Consider the following 20,643-nt stretch of genomic DNA (forward strand, 5'->3'; position numbering starts at 1 on the left):
GTTCTTGGATATTTCAGCAGCCAAATTAGTGGGCAATTATACAATTATTTTAATAATAATTATTATAATTATTTTTGAGTGGTGTAAACCACTCCTACAACTGGCTTTGTTAGTTTGTCTGTCTGTCTGTTCGTACCAAAAAATGAGCATGGTTGCTATGGTCACCCAGTTCACACGGGTGTGATTTCATTACGTCAGACATTACGTCAGACCACAGCTGATCAGTCTATATAAGACCTTACACCACTCAGTTCACACGGGTGTGATTTTTTCCTAACAATGGGAATTGAGAACAATATTAATTCAAACAACAACAGTATTTATAATTTATTGTATATAAAAAAACTACAATCCAAGTTGTAACCAAGCATAAAACACAATTAAACAATGAAATTAATGCAAATGGCAATAACCAGCACGGAAAAGATTTACTTTGACTACTCCACTTCTTTCGTTGTTGTCCTGCTCCACTTCTTTCGTTATTGTCCTTAAAAACAGTTGAGATTTGCTTGCTATGACATGGTCCGAAGATATCCCCTAATTGCCACTTTTGTGGATGTCATCATAGCATCTTTAAGTCTTTCATTTTGGTGCCCTGTTAAGGAAGGCATCCCCTGTGGAGCTGTGGAGCAGGGTCTCTAAATGCTGGATCCTGGCAACATGAAGCAGCATGATTGGCTTCCGCTTCTCCAGTTCTGTGGACAGCTGGCTGATACGCTCCTCCAACTGGAAACGTGAACAACACATTAAAGCAAATATTGAAGTGTTGCATGTCATTTGTTTATTATTCTTACAAATTAGTCCGTAGACTACATCCACAATAGCCCCATATGTGCCCTCTCCCTACGCTCATTCTGTAGCTCCGAGATGAGGTCACACACAGGGCCCCTCCCACCCCGTTCAGAAACGGCACATGTTTCCACAATTCCACGATTCTTACCTTTTCTAAACAATTAATCAAAAACGTGAAGTGGTGTGAAGGGTTTACACTAATTCAACGTCAACAACGGCAAAGAAAATCCAACTTTAAACGGTTACGAGCGTTACAGCGGTTGGTTTAGTCAGCCGCTTCCATGTTTATCAAGGGATTTGTGCGTGTGCGCGTGCATGTCGAGTGAACTGAAGTCAGTTGGAAATTTTCGACCAGGGAGGCGCTAAAGCTTTTCAACTTCCTTGAAAAACATGCTAAACCAACCGCTAGACGCTCGTGTAACCGTTTAAAGTTGGATTTTCTTTGGCGTTGTTGACGTTGAATTAGTGTAAACCCTTCACACCACTTCACGTTTTTGATTAATTGTTTAGAAAAGGTAAGAATCGTGGAATTGTGGAAACATGAGCCGTTTCTGAGCGGGGTGGGAGGAGCCCTGTGTGTGACCTCATCTCGGAGCTACAGAATGAGCGTAGGGAGAGGGCACATATGGGGCTACATCCACAACAGCAAATCAAGCACCCATATTGCATACTTTTTTTTCCCAAGTCAAAAGTTCTGCCATTTGAATAGTTCTGGAGGTTACCGTATGAGGTTAACACCCGACCACAACGATATTTATTAAAGGGCCACTTCACCCCTTTGCAATAAAACATTATGTTAATGACATTTAGAAGATTTAGAACACTTTCCTGGGGTTTTTGTGCGTGTAAAATGTGGTTTTAGATAGTGAGACCAGTGCCTGTGACATCACAGGCACTGGTCTCACTTCCTTCCTGGACTACATTTTGTGTCAGTAAGCCTTTCCACAAGGTGGGGCAGTGCATAGATATACAAAAAATCACACCCATGTGAAGTGAGGGTGCAAATTTCAAATTGTACTACTGTTAACAACAGATTTGTTTTTACGTCCGGATACCTCAAATACTATTGACATTGAGTGACTGCAGTTTCTTCCAGTGGTGAAATGTTCCTTTAACCTGGTCAAACCATCAACCATTTGCTGTGATCTACTGACAATAGTACAAATTAGAATAAAACTTAATTAACAGTGACATATCTCTTTTTGAGTGGTGTACTGTAAACCACTCCTACAACTGGCTTTGTTAGTTTACGTGTCTGTCCGTACCAAAAAAAAATGAGCATGGTTGCTATGGTCACCCAGTTCACACGGGTGTGATTTCATTACGTCAGACATTACATCAGACCACAGCTGATCAGTCTATATAAGACCTTAAACCACTCAGTTCACACGGGTGTGATTTTAAATTTTACATTGAAATATCTAATTTTAAACCGAAATGGTGACATAATGCATAAATTAGCCACAAATCATCTTCAATGAATGCTTACCAGCTCCAACTCTTGACATATTGTGTTCTTATCCATCTGGTCTTCCCTTCCACTGGTCTGCAGCCAGTTCTTCAGTACATCTTTCAACCTCTTCCATGCCCTGCACACACAAATGCACATGCAAATCAACCTCAATACATATATTGGTATGTCAGCACTCAGCAGCAAGAGGGACCAAAATGAAATCCGACAAAGTAAGAGAAACAGCACAAGGCAAGCTAAATAAGGTTGTAATTGTTACTGGAGCTGCTTCCTGTCCTGGTGGAAGTGCTTCATCTCCACACGAATGCGGAGCAGTTCTCCAGTTAGGGCCAAGGTTGGATCAGCATACTCTGCCTCGGAATGCACATCTTTCACGTCACCATCTTTGCTGGATGCTGCTGCAAAAAAAATAGACACCACAATGGACCACTAGATTACTTTGGATATTAACCCATTAAAACCGGAAAGAATCTGTGCCATTTTAGATTTTAAAATGTTGAAGTGTTGCATCATGTCATTTGTTTATTATTCTTACAAATTAGTACATCCACAAGAGCATATCAAGCACCCAGAGAGGCCAAATGTATATATCGTCGCTGTGGGGCAGAAACCTCTTATCTCCATATTCTACAGTTGGGTGCCACCGATATTGTCCCTTATCATTTGACCCATTTAGGCCTGACCTCAAAATTTAAAAAAAATCCTTCTAAATCCCCCAGTTTTCTGAAATAAATATTTTCCGATTTTTCAAAAATAGCAGACCTACAAGCTCGTAGCGCGCCACTCGGTGGCGCGCTATGAGCTTGTAGATCTGCTATTTTTCAATAGCTAAATTATAACATGTTTAAAACACCAAAAGGGGTTTTGCGCAGATCACGCAAACCTCAGCAAAAAGAAAAGGACAATATCGATAGCCTCCAACTGTAACTCTTTGTATTTTTTTCCGTAAATGAATAAGTCCACAGTAGCAGATCAAACAAGCTTGAAACACTTGAGCTTATAGATCTACTACTTCTGCCATTTTAATAGTTCTGGAGGTTACCGTATGAGGTTCACTTCACCCCTTTGCAATAAAACATTATGTTAATGACATTTAGAAGATTTAGAACACTTTCCTGGGGTTTTTGTGTGTGTAAAATGTGGTTTTAGATAGTGAGGTCTCACTTCCTTCCTGGACTACATGTTGTGTCAGTAAGCCTTTCCACAAGGTGGGGCAGTGCATAGATATAAAACAATAACACCCGTGTGAAGTGAGGGGCGCTAATATATTAAAGTTTAGCTCATGTTGCTATGATTAGGTGAAGTAATGGTGATGTAAAACAAACAGACAAACAAACATTAAACTCTTTATTGTTAATGGCATTTAATGTTTGTGTTAGCGACTAAACAAACATTAAACTCTGTCCATTGTCAATGGCGTTTTTGAGGGGCGCTATATACAGGTTTAATGTCTGTCTTTAGTTCAATGTTTGTTTAATAAACTCCATTGACAATGAAGGGAAAACTTACGTCATTCTGTAACTCATTACGTCATATTGTCTCTTTATTGTTAATGGCATTTAACAAATGTACTGCTTCTGGCGGAAAGGTTCCGACAGTTGGAATCCAACCGGCAAATGCTTCTGGCGTAACGTTCCATCTGATAAGCTTTATTATTGATACCAAACCGGATCGCTGATTTATTTTTGCTTGGCCTTTCCTTCTTTACCGATCCTAGACCGGATTGCGCAAACACGCAGCCGTTCACCTCTCTTTATACAGGCCGACTAAAAAGCTGAATGACTCGAAATCTACGGAGCTCTCCATGGTTTGGATAAAACGTGCGATGTTCGGAGGTCTTTGCTGATTATCCGGTGGTCTAGATGGGAACATTGGCGCTTTCTGGAGCAAGGATGGCTTCATTTTGTCCTTGGTGGGCTATGGACAGTTCAGAAATCTGCCTGACATCATCAAGCTAATAGAAACTACAGCCTTTCCCTCACTGGAAAGTTAGTATGCTGAAATAGAAGCCCTGTTATTGCATTAATTAACAAAAAGAGAAAAGGTTTGAAGTCTTGTTTGAAATTAACAAACCAATGATGTTACTGGTAGCCAAGTAGATAGAAATGGTTTGATTGATTGATTGAAAAAATATATATTAACAGTTTGTAGAATGGGTACAGTTCCAACCAGAAAAAGCACTAAGAATGAGATCAGGGTCCTCCATTTAAAATATGGAAAATATGTACAGTATAGAAAAAAAGGGGGGGAGGGTCTTTACCTTTTTTTTTTTTTTTTTTTTACAGGGGCCAGTTTCGAATTGCAGCCACCCGTTAAGTGCTCTTATAGGCAATTCACACTGAGAGGGACTGAATCCGTTTCATTGGAACCGTTTCCGAATACGGTTGCCTGGTCCCCGATGGCCATGATTCACATTGCCCGAGATTCAACAGCGCACCCGGGTACACTTGCATAACACACTTTGATCCTCCAAATTGCGGTGTGCTTGATGGCTGGCGCGAACGGACACTGGCCATCAACTCTGCGACATTATCTCCAATAAATCCAGACACACTGCATTGCAATGCCTCTTTTGGCTCTTTGCCGTTATACTACTTCACTGTCAGCCTGCCTGCTATTCACTGTTTCAGTCAGTTCTGTGCTCCAGTGTCGTGTTGATATTAGTTTGCTATGGATTCTACTTTAGCATTATTATTATTTTGTTTTACTTTGGAAACTATGCCAAGCAAAGCCCAAGAGCCACGTAATGAAATGAAATGAAATGAAATCTATATTTACCCAGGGTATCTGGGCTAAGCTCAAGAACTTGTTTCCAGCCAGGCCCTGCTCATAGAACACATTTCATCGTAGTGGTTGATGCCTTGTTCAAGGGCATTTCAGCGGTGGTAATTTTAACGTGTCGGACGGCTGGTTCGAACTGGGAACCTTCCGGTATCTAGACCGCGCCGCTATCCGTTCGGCCACCGCTGCCACGTGTAGTCCAAGATCAAGATCAAGATCAAGATCAGCGCGTACTGCGGTGCTGCGCGTATAGCAGATTCAACAGGAGACGGGCGGCGTTGAGAAATGCGCTGGTGTTACGCGTCGTGCAGCGTCTGTGTTTTTTTGTTGTTGACGCTTGGCTCATCGAAAAAAAACAGTCCACTTCTTTCTTTAGGTACGCATGCATTCACATTGGAACGATCCGTATCTGAATACACTTCAACGGTCCAGAGACCCGCCCCCCATGCGGTCTCGGGGACGGTTGGGCGATCCGCTCCCGGGAACGGTACGCATCATTCACACTACCACAAGATCTGCCATTGCCAAGTGGTCCCGAGTGCGCACCCGGGACCATAGTGTGAATTGCCCCTTAGAGACTGGTTTTGAAGGAGTCTAGGGATTCCCATTTCTTACGGCTGTTGGTAGGGCGTTCCACATTTTAGTGGCATTGGTGCGAAATTAGTTTAACCACTTGTTTGAGCCGAATCTGGGTTGAATGTGGTTTGTGGAACTCCCTCTGGTGTTGTGATGGACTTCGTTGACATTAAGGAAGTATTTAGACAGGTACATGGGTATCTTAGTAGTGTAGCGAATCTTGAAGACCAGGCCCATTGCAAGTTGCTGTACTCGTCAGCCCTAAGCCATTCCAACCTATCAAAATAAGTGGGGGTGAGGTGGGTTCTGGGAGTTAGGCCAAGTAGTAGCCTGACCAGTTTGGTGTCAACTTATGAGCATTAGTTAAAGGGATATTTCACTTTAAAAAAAAAAAAAATTATCGTCTACTCAGGCTTTTGTGAACACCCCAGACAGGCTTTTGTGAACACCCCAGATAAGACAGTTTTTAAGTTGCTTGATTCAGTATTTAGATATTTGATATTCATTTTATTTTAACCCATTGTAACTTCAAACTCAATTTTAACCATGTTGGTTCTGGTGACTGATAATGTCCTTCTAATACGTAATGAGACAGTGTTTTTTCAATTACTTTTTAATTTTTTCCCTTTTTGAAAATGAAAAACAAAGATGCATAAAAAGATCCCCCAAACTTTAAATAAATAGATACAGCTAAAATGAATATCAAATATCTATACTGAATCAAGCAACTTAAAAACTCTCTGAGGTGTTCACAAAAGCCTGTGTAGGAATATCCCTCTAAGACCAATTGTTGGAAGAGAAAAGAAAAGAAAAGAAATGGGTGAAGTGGTCTGTTAGTGAAAGACGGCTGAGATAACCTTGCTAGTGATACATTTCCCCTATCGGAAGAAAAAGTATTTAAAAGTGTGATCACCATACCTGAATAATGAGATGAGAAGGTGAACTGTTCAGGGGGTAGCAGCACTGAGTCATTGCTTTTCCCGACCTTTAAAAAGAGGCCACATGGCCCAAGTTAGGGAACAATGTGCACACAGTGGAAGACAGATCACACATCTGAGAAAAGATGAGTGACTAGTGGCTACCTTGGCCTGAGTTTTGGTGGTCATGAAAGCAGATGGTGGTAAAAGGACATCTTGGTTCTGTAATCCATTAAGTGAATCCAGAGAGGACGTGTGAGCTTCAGAGGATGTTGGTGCAGGAACAATGGTGCTCTGTACCGCAGCTAAAGCCCTGGAAGAAACGGGAACCACCAGGATTTGACTGTATGGAGAAGAAATCAGATCCATGCTGCTGGCTATGGAATCACATACAGCAAGAGTGTCTTTACGAGCTAGCAGAGATAGAAATTGGAGCTACTACCGCTTCCCTTTAGTGAGCTATGGATTTTTCCAAATGCAATATTTAAAATTCAGCATGCAATGTTTACAACATGTGATATTTGTATTTATTTTGAACCACGCTGCACTGCCATGTACATGCGTATACCTCTCATAGTTTGGCAAAGAGCCTTCTTGTATACCTGTTGTGCTGCAGCTCTTTTATAGGAGAGTCCAGCAGTTCTTTTGGACGACGAGGTTGAAGTCTAGTCGTTCGAGTCAGAGCACTGTGTGCGAGTAACAAATATCGGTTAGTTCAGAATAAAGACTACCAATGTGAAACTGCTGCAGACTGGCAAATACTCACAGCTGGCTGAGCACTTTGTCTCCAGCCCCCTTTTCGACAGAAGCAGACCATGTCACTCCGTGTGACATGCTTTTTGAGTCGGGTTCCGGCAGACAGAAGGACACGCTCTTTTTACACAGCAATCTTCCAACTTCTCGCACGCTGGGTGATCGGCACAAGGCCCGGTGCTTCCATCGCATGGCACAGCGTTGGACCACTTGTTGGAGGTGTTGTGTGGTCTGTGGAACATTGTCATAATTTATTTTAAAATAATGATGAGACAGGAAAAATGTACACCTCCAAATGAATGTAAGCACACACATACAGCTACAGTTGGAGGCCATCGATATTGTCCTTTTCTTTTTGCTGAGGTTTGTGTGATCTGCGCAAAAGGACAGTTAACCCATTTTGGGCGGGAACCCCTTTTGGTGTTTTAAACATTATGTTATAATTTAGCTATTGAAAAATAGCAGATCTACAAGCTCATAGCGCGCCACCGAGTGGCGCGCTACGAGCTTGTAGGTCTGCTATTTTTGAAAAATCGTGAAAATATTTATTTCAGAAAACTGGAGGATTTAGAAGGATTTTTTAAAAATTTTGAGGTCAGGCCTAAATGGGTCAAATGATAAGGGACAATATCGGTGGCACCCAACTGTAAGCACACGCATACAGCTATGAACCCACTTGCTCTTGACTCCGTTGTGCTAAGCTAGTGGTGAGGCTGCCCATGTGAGCAGCATGTGTGAGGATATATGTCACCCCTTCTCTCTGCAGCTCGTCTCTGTAGAAGTGGGCCGCTCTGGCCTGACGCTCTTGCTTCCTGTGCTGCTCTGTGAGCCACAGCTTCCATGCAAACAACACCTACAGACGGCCAAGAAGGAATGAATGACTGCGAGGCAAGTCCCTTTAAATTGAAAGAGCACATAATGTATATCTCTACTGTTGGGCAGAAACCAGCTAACTCCAAAATGTATGTTTTTTTAGGAAAGTAATGAAAATCCAGGTCGCGAATACAAGCGGCCGAAATGAGTTTTCCTCGACGGGTGGCTGGCATCTCCCTTAGAGATAGGGTGAGAAGTTCAGTCATACGAGAGGAACTCGGGGTAGAACCGCTGCTCCTTCGCCTGGAAAGGAGCCAGCTTAGGTGGTTCGGGCATCTGGTTAGGATGCCTTGGAACATCTCGGAATCCCCCAGGAGGAAGTCACTAATGTTGCTCTGGAGAGGGAAGTCTGGAGCACTCTGGTGAAGCTGTTGCCCCCGCGACCCGACTACGGATAAGTGGTTGAAGATGGATGGATGAAAATCCAGCTCAAGTGGAGTTAGGAGGTTTTGTCCCAACAGCTGACAATGGATTCATGCCTCTGCAGCTGCTCTGCCAAGCAGGGGAGAGGGCTAAACCAGCTAACTCCACCCCCTCTGGTGGAGTTACCTGGTTTGGCAGACAGTTTGAGGTTCATGGAGTTAGTTAGACAAAGAGGTAAAGGGTGTTCAATAGCATTGATTTATGACAAAAAGAAAAAGAATAGCTTTAATAGTTATTACTAAGTGATGATGGTGCACAGTAACATAGCTGCTCTTTTGAAAAGGTGACAGCAATACCCATATATCCTTGATTCTCAGGGAAATACTGTCAGTCAGCCATAGACTGTAGAGCAGTCAGCAGGTGTTTACCTTGGCCTGCAGATTTAGGGACCAGTGCCAAAGAGCAAGCTTGGTCTGCTCAGCTTCTCTCCTTCTGTGCTGCAGCTGTGAGGGGCAGTAAATCACTTGAGTTACTACTTTCAAACATTTGCTTCGACTGCAATTAATTAACATTTTTTAGAAGTGAAAATACTAACACATAGGTGTATACACATGCACACCGATACTTGTTCACCTTAATATCTACTCAAGACAGACGCTCGTCATGATCATGTTATTGAAGTTGAAAAGATTAACAGGCAGGTCAACAGTCTACTCTGTGTAAACAAGAGAACTCATATTCTCTCTATTCTAGCCAACCTCAGTTTTCCACTGTTCAAAAAAGGTCTGGTATGTCTTCAGTCTCAGCAACAACATTCCTTGCCTCTTCATCACCTACGGAATCATATCAATATAAAAATAAGTTGAAATAAGAGTGTGACAAATAGTGGCACGTGACAAATAGTACAAGTGAACAAATACGTAAACAAAGGATAATGGAATACTAACCTCATATCTCTGGTATTGGTAGTGATGTCTGCTCCATGCCTTCATGACTCTGCAAAGAAGTTTGGAGTGGTGGTGCTGTTTGGCATGTTCCATGTCTACACTCTCCTTCTGAGCCACTGATGTTCCATTTCTCCATCTCCTGAAAACCCCCTGTAGAATCACTTATTGAAAGGAAAAAAAAGATTTACAACGCATGGTAAATTGTTGCACCACGCATGCACACACTATACACACATATCCTAGGGCATGTTCACACTATCTGCCTTTTATGAAGGCATGCTCTGTAGTCCATACCGCTGTTGGTTGGGGTGAGGTGGGGCGGTCATGCATCCACACCTGATTTACCACCAACACCATCCTCCTCTTCTGTCTCCTGGGACAACAGCATTGGCACAGCATCCATTACATTTAGAACCATTTCTGGAACTGGATTTCTCAAACTTTCAGCTGGTATGTGGACTTGACTGATATACAATTACAGTACAATACTGGTGGTTCTCAAACTTTTTAATTTCAAGGACCATTATAACTCTGAGAGTGTACATATGGAACCAAATGGGGGAATTACAAACCTTTAAAGGACCATTTGAAAACCCCTATAGGGAACCGTTATGGAATCGGACCGTTAAGAGGGAATCATTAAGAAGGAACCAGACAGAGTCGATACAATCCAACAGGATCCCACCCCTAATCATCACAACCAGGAGCTCTGGGGAAAGCTCAATTTAAAGTTTACTTCAGGCTTCAGGTATTTACACATGTTCAGTGAGATTTTTGGGGGCCAAATTCAATTCAAAGGTTGAGGTTAGTTAAAAATTTGAGAAATGCACATAATCGATATTCATCAGCTGACCAATTACAATCAAATGTGTCTGCCGTCTTCATTATAACTGGAAATTAGCCTTCTGTCTGCTGAATATTGCTACGTTACGTTTAAACTAGTTGAAGATGTGAAATTTGGAATAAAAGATCTGTGTTTCTCCTTCCCGCCAGTCAGCTCTCGTGCTCAGCAGGAGATGCTCAGCAGACCCTCGGTGCATGTGCATTGTGTAAAGAAGAACACTTTTAAATGGGCTTTCTCCAGACAGAGCTTGTGATGTATGTAGCAGATGTATTGCTGTTGGCCCATGAGACGGTGTTGGTCAATAGTCGGGTATGGACTATAAATATAAATACATTTAAAAAAGGCAGTGCCTATTTATTTATATATTTTTTTAAAGGTGGATTGTGTGAACACACCTTTATGTCAATGTAGCACATTGGCCCTGCAGCATCTGATATTGTTACCTTGATCTATGCAGCTCTGTACCCTGTTCAACACTTCCCCCTGCTGGTGGCGTTTGGACACAGCATGCACGGTCGTTTTCCTCCATGCAAGAAACACCTTTAAACATTGTGCATGTCACCAACTAATAACTAATAATTGTGCATAAACCATGGCAAAACAATAGCGATGGTAACACTACAGGGAGCTTGATCAGCAGGTTATTCTGTTACCTTTGCTAGAAGGCCATGCTGGAAGTGATTCTGTGCCCTCTGCTCTTTGACTCTGATCTGAGCCAGAAGAACTGTGTTCTTCCTCCACAGAGCAAAACTCCTCCTAAGAGGCAAGAGGTTCACGGAGACCATCAAGATCAGTTTTTGACTGTGACCACTTAAACCCTGCTCTTTTTAGCTAATGTTCCCCCCAGAATATGGTTGGTTCAAGTGGTTAAAAGTCTGACTTTAGCCTTTAATAGTCATTCAGGCCCCTTTTCCACCGGTGTCGAACCAGTTCGGTTCTTTTTTCTCGCCTAAGAGTGTTTCCACTGAAAATGAATTGGTTCAGAACCCTAAAAGTTAGGAACCGAAAAATGTCCGCCGGTTCCGTGAAAGAACCATGGTTCCAAGAATCTAGAACTGAACCAGTTCTAGAACTTTATATAGAAAGAAAGGGTTAGGGATGTTAATAGTTAATCGATTAATCGCCGTTAAGAAATTAGTTAATTAAACTTAACAGTTAATAATGAATCGTAATTAATCGAAAAGTCTGTGGTTCTATCATTGGGTGGTTTTCTGTGAATGTAAAGCTGTCTGCGTGCGTGGGCGAGGAACGCACATACAAAGATGCCATTGCCTGGCCCTGTATCGTCAATGGTCAAATAAATATTTGATTTAGGAATATAATATGCCTTTTGTATTATTTCCATGTATCAGCAAAATGTAGATTTTTATGTTTTATCGAGGGAAATTAAGATTCTCAGTTTTTTTACAAAAACGCCGCTTATCAACTAACCGGTTAATCGATCGATAAGGTTATCAAAACTTCAACTATCAATTAATGAATTAATTGATAATTCCCATCCCTAGCCCAAAAAGAATACAGCATGGTTTGAGAACAGAGAATATTTTGGAACGCAAAGTAGAAGAAAATGTGAACACAACTCAGTCACAAGTAATCAACTAATGTATTTACCAGGTGCACAGCTCAGAAGAGTTCAATATCAGCAAAAAATAACTCTCTGAAGTGTCCTTCAGGTACTAATATTCAGATGGCATGGGCAAATCACAAACATTTTGGTCAAAGGCTTCCTCAGCGTGATAAGCATTATGAGCGTTATAAGCATCATCACGCTGAGGACGGCGACATGTCACAAATGGTATGTATTCAATTTGAAAATTAAATTAAAAAGATTTCCAAAGCACTTCCCCCAAATGCCTGAGTCATTTTGGCGTGAATGCTGGGGGAAGCCTTGCAGTTAAAAATGTGTGTTTAAAGAGGTTGGCAAACAACACTTTTATGTGGAATAAATTATATAAAAACAAAAAATTAAGAAGAAAAAATTAAGAAAAAAACTGAAAATTAAGCCTAATTTATGGTCCGCACGTTGAAAATAGCCGACATGCAACACGTTGTGAGCTCGTATGTCAACTGTTCTCGACTCGTGGTGCCATCGTGGGATGAAGTAGTGATTGTTGTTACCTGAGAAAGTGTTGCTGTTGCACTCTGTAGCATTCCTCTGCCTGGCCACAGACCTGTACTGTTTTTATGTGGTGATCCTGTGGATACATGGATGTGTTTGAGCTCAGTGAAATGATTATTGGCCCAGCTTCATGAATTCATGTTACCATTGGTGCCTGGTGTACCTTCCAGACGTTTAGGGAATGTTTGAGTATTTTCATTTCGTTATAGTTCCCCATCTGCTCCAGTCTTCTTCTCTTATCTCTTTGGTGCTGAACAAACTGATGTGCACATGAGAGAGATAAACACAATTGCTGTATAATTTTAAACTGAAGACACTAACAGTGTATATAACACACATACGTACACAACATGGTATAAAAATGTTCATGAGAGAATAGGTTATTCCTTGTATACTGTATATATATATATATATATATATATATATATATATATATATATATAATTCGCCATTATAAAAAAAAATCACACCCGTGTGAACTGAGTGGTGCAAGGTCTTATATAGTCTGATCAGCTATGTCAGTGACGTCCCCAACCATAGCAACCATGCTCGTTTTTTTGGTTGCTAACCATAGCAACCATGCTCGTTTTTGAGTGGTGTAAACCACTCCTACAACTGGCTTTTGTGTGCAGAAAAAAATGAGCATGGTTGCTATGTTCAAAATAATTTCTGACGTAATTAAATCACACCCGGGTGAACTGGATGACCGTAGCAACCATGGTCATTTTCTCTGCACAAAAAAAGCCAGTTGTGAAATCACATCCAGGTGTGATTTCATTACGTCAGATCAGAGCTGATCAGGCTATATAATACCTTACCTTATATAATACCTCACATCGGACAAAAACTCCAGCTGAATCAACTTCATGGTCACAAATCATCACATCAGAAGACGAGTCTACCTAGCCAAAGATCTTTAACGTCAGACATTACGTCAGACCACAGCTGATCATGCTATATAAAACCTTACACCACTCAGTTCACACGGGTGTGATTTTTTTGGTACGAACAAACACGGGTACACGGGTACAAAGCCAGTTGTTGGAGTGGTTTGCACCACTCAAAAATATATAATTTATATATATATTTTGTTTTGAAGGGCGATATCCACTCCTATGTCCAGCTTTTAGTGTATGTGCTAATACAAACTTTGTCCTACACAAACATTAAATTCCATGGACAATTTTGAGTATTTGTGTAAACACAAACATTGAAGACAAAGCTCGCCCCCTCAGGTCACTCTGTACTGAACGGCTGATCGAAATTCCAACTAATGGCAAAATACACGGCGAAGCTGCCTTTGCCAGCTACGTACCTAGGGTGTGGAACTCTCTTCCTCTCCATATCAGACTGGCAACCTCAGTTGATGACTTTAAGAAGCGGCTAAAAACCCACTACTATGACCTCGCCTTTAACTGATTCTGTTTCCTTCATGATTCCTTATCTTAAATGTACTCTTAATTTCAACGAATTCTACTGACCAGATTTGAAGCTATTACTTTTGTTTTTACCCTTGTTCTATTTTTTGCATTTATGTGAATTTTTCTTTTTACTGTATGTAAAGCACTTTGAACTACACTTGTGTCTGAAAGGTGCTCTATAAATAAAGATTATTATTATTATTATAAAGGTGAGGACGCAAATTCTGATTGGCCGGAATGAGATGATGTAGGTTGATGTACGATGATAAGATCGCCCCTCACTTCACACGGTATGAAGTAAAAGAAAAATCACACTTGTGTGAAGTGAGGAGCGCTCTTATCATCATACATACATCATCACATTCCGGCCAATCACTTTTGGCGTTCTCACTTTTCTGTACTCACTTTTTAAGCCCTCAGCCAATCAAATCATCACTATAGGGTACACAGCGCACACAGAAAGCTGGGCATAGGAGGGGCGCAAATGGCCACCGTGCCTGGGCCTCGGCTGTGCGGTCCAGGCACTTAGGCCGGTAATCCAGCCTGACGGCGTGCCGCATGTTCGAGTCCCGAGCCCGTCGGCCTTTGCCACATGTCTCCCCCCCTTTCCTGTCACATTACTGTACCCTATCAAATAAAGGCAAAAAAGCCATAAAGAATATCTAAAAAGGGCCACCGTGTGAATATGGTAAATGTATTGAGAGATTAAAGCGTACAAACAGAGAGGCACCTTACCTTGTGCCAGCGATCGAAAGCCCATCTCATGCGGTGCAGTTCACCATGTCGACAAGCCTGCTCCTCTTGGGTTCTCCTAGAATTAACAAACAAAACGGAAAAATGTAAAAGATTAGCGAGCCCGTTATGCCTTTCTTAAGACACTATCCAGTTTAGCAGGATTCTGTTCACCTGTCCTGTATTTCAGTGCCATTGTCCTTCCACTGTCTGATTGTCTTCTGGAGAAGCCTGTGTCGGTACAGAACGTCTGAAGAGGTCTGTCTCTTCCTCTCCTCAATGTGCTGCTGTGTACGCTGCCTCCAGCAAGCAAAGGCTCTGCGTGCACGCCACTGCTCCTCATGCAGAATGGCCTAGGACCAACAGGGTCATGAGCACATTTACTTTGTCTGCTCTGCAACCAAAACATGTCCACATTGATGAGGAACTTTTGTTTTTGTTATAGGTGATCAACAAGCACACAATGCGTCGTGATGAGACATGTTGTGAGCTTGTAGATCAACTACAACTAGCTGCCATGGCTGAGTGGTTAGTGAGCCCGCCTGGGCCAGAGGCCCTGGTTGTTGCAAGTTCCATTCCAGGCCAGGTCAGCAATGTGGGTCCCTGAACAAGACTCTTAACCCCTAATTGCTCCCCGAACGCCGTACAATGGCTTCTCACTGCTCACAGGACAATTTTCATGTACGTGCAAATATATTATACAATGACAAAAGAGATCACACTCGTGTGAAGTGAAGGGCGCTCTTATCATCAAACATCAGCCAATCAAATCATCACATTCCGTGCTACAAATACACACAAAGCTGGAGTCGGGATTAAAATATATTTTTATAGCTTGAAGATTATCTATTTTAAAAAATTTAAGCTTTTCGCCTATAAAGTAAAGACGTCCATTATGTTTTAATAATAAATTAATTAACTATTGCAACCCTATGAAGAACATTAAAGCTTTGTACCGTTCTCTCCGAAAGCTTCTGCTCCTTCATCTTCTCTGTCTCTCCCCACCAGCTGTAGAAGACCCAGGTGTACTGACACTGTCTGTAAAGTCAATACAGAAAGAAACCATGCTCAGTGCTGTCATGTCAGGAAGGGCAAGTGTCTAAAATAAACAAATCATGTGGATCTACATGGGAACAGTGTGACCCCAATGTAGGGTGGCCTGTGACATGACGCATTAACTCCAAAGCCTGATCAGGTCTTTTGTTCAGGAAATTAAAGTTGAACCTTTCAAAAAGTATAAAACATTTGTGAAAATAGATCTGGGACCCACAGACAGAGACATTCTTCTAGATGGCTCACCTCAGAGGAGCCACACCGTAAAAGAGTTAAATGAAGTATGCGATGGGCTAAACGTATGTACTTTAGATTTATAATTTAGCATTTTATTAGATTTATAATTTAGCATTTTATGTAGACATAGCACATAGCACTCTTTAATGTATACTCATAGCCTCACTGTACAGATAATCTACTGTTATACAGATATCAGGTTCTTAGCTTGCTTATGATTCTTGATGACCATTTATATGTATTTGATGTATTAGCTTGTATTGTTCTTGCTTACTGTAAATCGCTCTGGATTAAGAGCATCTGCTAAATGCCTAAAATGATGGTGACTCACCGATTATACACTTCTGCCTTCTGTCTCATCTCCCTGCAAAGTCTTCTCTGTAGGGTAAATTCAACCCAGGATTTGAAACACTGTGGCAATCTGTGTTCAGCAAACCAGGCATCTGCTCGACACTCCAACCCCTATTCAGAAGCATGGGACAATACACAATGTAATTGGGATTTATCAACCGAAAACAATAAAGCATATAAAAGTGATATGAGACAATATTTGCCCAAATTGTTTAGCCTCATAATATGATCTTAATGATTTAGTGGTGGTATAATAGGATACACCTATAATGAAAAATGTGAATACCTGCTTGTGTCTATGCCAAGCAAGCTTCACCTTCCAGTGGTAGAAACAACTTCTCAGGACTGAGGCACTATTGAGGTAGAGGCATTAAGAACAAAACGTTACCGAAAAATACACTCCATGATGCATGTAATGGCACAAATGACAAGTGCTGTAAAAGATGATACAACGAAAACAATAAGCCACACCTGTGATGTGACATGGCCTTTTCTATGTGGGAGTTAAGAGCCTCGTCTTCAGCCTCTTCAACACGTTTCTGCCAAAGTCTCCAATATTTGACCTGTGAAAAACAGCGACAGTTTTGTTCAGTCAATGGGTTTTACTAGGGACAGCCCTTGCAAGTTCCAACCCAGGAGGCTGTGAAGATAGCTTTAAATACAATAATTTGATTTCTGTATACTACAGTCATGTTTGTCTATTACTGCTCTTGGTTCTTACCAGTAAATAATGAGCCTGTTGTTGACCTGCCATCTGATCTTGTTCCGCTTCCTCACTGCACAATTTTACATCTACTGATAAGCTCAAGAAACAACAACAATGTGTCTGTAGTTTTACATACTCCAAAATTCATTGAGAACGATATAGTTTAAAATAATATATTTGAATACTGTGTATTGGGATACAAGTTCTCCAGCACCCCAGTGTTCTACGCTGGATGCTCCGTTTGGCCAAATGTCCTGCAGCTTGCCACTGATCCTCTTCACATCGTTTGACACACAGCTCACTGTGCCACGTATCCCAATACATCCTGAGCACTCTGAGATGCCAGCCATGCAAAGCCTCTTCTAGATCAGTCAGAACAGCAACATTAGGGGAAAAGTGTACGAATAACGTCACAGTCACACTTGTACTTGGACATCTCTTACTGTAGATAATCAAGAGGCCTATTTCGTGTGGACTGACGGCAGTCAATATAAAATTACCTTGAGACTTCTTCTTAGATTGGCGGTAGCGTACATAAGTAGCCCATGTACAGAGTGCCTTTCTCTGTGTCCCATGAATGAAGTGGAGTGAAGCCTTTGATTGTTTCTCCCTCTGACAACAGGCAGCTATGTACATAGTTCTCCACAGAAGCCATGCCTGAGGTAGGAGATCGATACACATACCCCACAAAGTATAAGGACATGCCTTGAAGATTAGTAACTGACAGACAAAAAGTGGATATAAAACTGTATACACAACCCTTGGTGTGTATGATGGATTGCATGGTTACCCTGCCCTGTAGCATCAAAGCCCATTGCTGCAAGGCCTGATCCTCTAGTGCATACACATTATAGTGCTGCTGCAGCTTGGCCTTCCATTTATTCCATGCCGACCTGCATAGGAAAAACATTTAAATATGTTTATGACCTGCACACTTTATTTGTATTAGAGCAAATATAATGTGCTCTAATACAGCCATGGTTGAAAATGTATTTTTTATGTACACAAACTATTATCTTACATAAGAGTTGTGCATCTCTTCTGCCGAAGAGCACATTCGAGCATTCTACCCTTAATTTGCTTCATTTCTAGGAATAGCTCCCACTTGTGCCAAATCAGACGCACCTGTTGCCTATCAGCTGTTAACAAACAAAAATGAATCACTGGTTGCAGACAGCAAGAGACAGACTTCTAGGTTTCACAAACTCCAATAAAGTCATTATCACCCAGACCACATACCAAAACATTGTGCACGCCGGAGTTTCTTCTTCTTCTCTCTCTGCAAAGACACAAACATTTGCCAGCAATAGAAGGTCCGGTTGTAAAGGTGATACCTAAAACATATGCGACATTGTTAGCACATGTAAAGGAAAGCTTTGACAAGGGAATTGTACGATATTAAGGGAATTATAAGATATCAGCTTGTAACATGATTTCGTCTGTGTCACAGAGATATAAGGGCACGTTTACTATACCTGTAGTGACACTCCGCTCGCATTGAGAGGCCCCACTCACGCCTGGATGTCCACCACTCGTTTCTCCAACTTTCCCAAGCTTTGAGCAGTAGCACTCTGCGGTAGTGGGACCTGGACAATGTAACGGTTTATAACATTAATATGCATAGAAGCAGCAACGTCAGACCTTCATGTCTGATGATGGTCTGACGGAACCAAACGTTGCTGCTTCTATGCCTCAATGAAATTCTGTAAGTGAAGACGTGAAGTGTGCGGGATTGCAGTCTTTTTCATACTATTCCAGTTAATTTATCTGATGTACCTGTCCCCCGTAGATGTGCTTAAGGACTTTTTTCTTCTAAGTTTATAACATTATAATATGAATTGCTACACATACATTTCGGTCAATCCAACAGTTGAAACTACACTTAATATTATGAAGTAAATAATGATACCTGGCTTCATGAGGATGAACTCGCCCAAACGTTCTCAGCATCCATAACTTTAGGAACTTCCTTGCCAGATGCCTTCAGTGTTAAAGAAAGTTATAGGCAGGGTCAAGAGTGTCAGACTGATTACATTATCAGGATTACGTAATCAGATTATAAAACATAAATTAGCCCTCTAGTCTAGATTATATGCACTGGTTCTCAACGTCGGGTCCAGTGACCACCAGGGGTGACGGTCTGTAAAAACAACATTAATACACAATGTAGATTGGGGTCCAAAGGTACACTTTGTCCCCTTTTACACCGGGGTTGAACCAGTTCAGTTATTTTTTCCTGCCTACAGTAATATTGAACCAGTTCAGTGTTTCCACTGAAAATGAATTGGTTCACAATCACAACCCTAAAAGCTGAAATGGAAATGGAACCAAAACAATCACACCCGTGTGAACTTGAAGTGAGGGGCGCTCTTATCATTATACATTATCATACATCATCTCATGAACAACTGAATGTATGTGATTGGTTGGTTAAATTTACGTATTTGGCAGACATTTGACCTAATTTCTCCTTTCATTGTCATTGTCAATGGCAAATATTGAGACGTGTGGGGACAAAAGCTGTATATAAAAATGAAGAATCTAGGACGGAACCAGTTCTAGAACCGAAGTTCTTTTGGTGGAAAGGGGCCTTTCAGAGTTACAAATAAGGGTCCATCTGGACCCCTGGGCCAGACTTTGAGAAAGTCTGATTCCAAAAACACAGGAACACAATGGAAACAAGCCCATAGGGCTTTCTTATCATTTTAGCATCATTGCCAGCACTGTAGCCTACTAGCTCAGCAGGACAGTCTCAGTCCAAACCTCTACCATACCATTCCAATCATACCTCAGAGAGATGTTATTACACTTATTTTCAGTATAAACTAAAAGGGGCAGTATTTATTTAAATTTGCAGTAATATTTGTTGCTATATAATTTGTATTCATTAAACTAAATAAATGTCATCCAAGTATGGTTGCCTTGCAATTGGATCAAGACTCAGATGTATTATATCGATTTTTACTTTTGCATTATGTATGCGAATGTAAAAGTCAGACTCGATAAAATGCATCTATTATACTCTGATCGAAGGCTGGTATGGTTAGAAAACAACAAAGAAACGTGATATAAAAATAACCTTATTCTGATCTCCTTTAGTCTTCCACCTTTGTTCCAGTTGTATCCAACTCTATAGGTGATCTTTCGGGTGAGGATTTTGCGTATTTGTTTGATTTCACCACCTGGCTTATTGAGTTTCACCAGATCTGGCTTTCTTCTGTTAGTTTGCATTGTGCGGGGCCATCAAAGACAGACACGACACCAAATCAGTCAACTACAGAGGAACAGTTAACAGTTGTCAGTTAGCAAGCACCCGGGTTTGTTTGGTGTTCAACGCAACCACCTGTCACGTTGTAGCGGTTCCAGAGATCGACGTTTTAATCAAACCTTAGCAACAAAATAAACCAACAAAACCCTTTGTATTACTTCATACAATTAACGTTATAACGCCAGCACGTAACGTGTATATTATTCGTGAACTATTTAAAGTGAAACTTGTAAAGTTTGAAGTTTTACACCTTTTGTTTACTTCCACTAGTGACAAATCTGGACCGCGTCTCTTTCTGAATCATGACGACGCGTGTTTGCAAGCCCCTGGCAGCCCGCATGGGCGGGACTTTGTATTCCGTTGGAGGAGAGAAGAGGACTGGCGTCTATGCCAGCTGCGGACTGGTTCATGACTCAAATCAAACACACCCAAAGGCAGT

The 20,643-nt window shown here is 41.4% G+C and overlaps 1 protein-coding gene across 6 annotated transcripts; it reads right to left on the minus strand.

Annotated features, from left to right (window-relative positions):
• Positions 1 to 318: 318 nt before the first annotated feature.
• Positions 319 to 20,478, minus strand: sfi1 (SFI1 centrin binding protein). 6 transcript variants are annotated; one of them, XM_079511092.1, is made up of 30 exons: positions 20,016 to 20,478; positions 18,846 to 18,917; positions 18,412 to 18,522; positions 18,176 to 18,270; positions 17,958 to 18,075; positions 17,727 to 17,829; positions 17,437 to 17,593; positions 17,137 to 17,295; positions 16,952 to 17,025; positions 16,702 to 16,793; positions 16,517 to 16,583; positions 16,211 to 16,341; positions 15,546 to 15,627; positions 14,764 to 14,942; positions 14,593 to 14,668; positions 12,600 to 12,695; positions 12,436 to 12,512; positions 10,971 to 11,073; positions 10,761 to 10,857; positions 9,474 to 9,634; positions 9,285 to 9,359; positions 8,955 to 9,029; positions 7,967 to 8,143; positions 7,304 to 7,521; positions 7,140 to 7,223; positions 6,703 to 6,850; positions 6,539 to 6,605; positions 2,523 to 2,661; positions 2,282 to 2,381; positions 319 to 726 (listed from the first exon to the last, which is right to left on the minus strand). In XM_079511092.1, the coding sequence occupies exons 1-30, from the start codon at positions 20,165 to 20,167 to the stop codon at positions 583 to 585; spliced, it is 3,429 nt and encodes a 1,142-aa protein (XP_079367218.1). In that variant the 5' UTR covers positions 20,168 to 20,478; the 3' UTR covers positions 319 to 582. The 6 variants fall into 6 exon arrangements, with proteins under 6 accessions (XP_079367218.1, XP_079367219.1, XP_079367217.1 ...); XM_079511093.1 differs by having other exon boundaries at positions 2,523 to 2,658; positions 17,137 to 17,298; XM_079511091.1 differs by having other exon boundaries at positions 16,952 to 17,022; positions 17,137 to 17,298; positions 20,016 to 20,477.
• Positions 20,479 to 20,643: the final 165 nt, after the last annotated feature.

The sequence above is a fragment of the Electrona antarctica genome (assembly GCF_951216825.1).
Source record: "Electrona antarctica genome assembly, chromosome: 9".
NCBI lineage: Eukaryota > Metazoa > Chordata > Actinopteri > Myctophiformes > Myctophidae > Electrona > Electrona antarctica.

What these genes read in the sequence shown, in the direction of transcription:
- sfi1 (XM_079511090.1), bottom strand. Translation starts at nt 20,167, where the DNA reads ATGCAAACTAACAGAAGAAAGCCAGATCTGGTGAAACTCAATAAGCCA. An exon ending in CTAAAGGAGATCAGAATAAG is followed by an intron (nt 18,918 to 20,015) that starts GTTATTTTTATA and finishes TTAACACTGAAG; the next exon opens with GCATCTGGCAAGGAAGTTCC. An exon ending in AGCATGGCCTTCTAGCAAAG is followed by an intron (nt 10,858 to 10,970) that starts GTAACAGAATAA and finishes CAATGTTTAAAG; the next exon opens with GTGTTTCTTGCATGGAGGAA.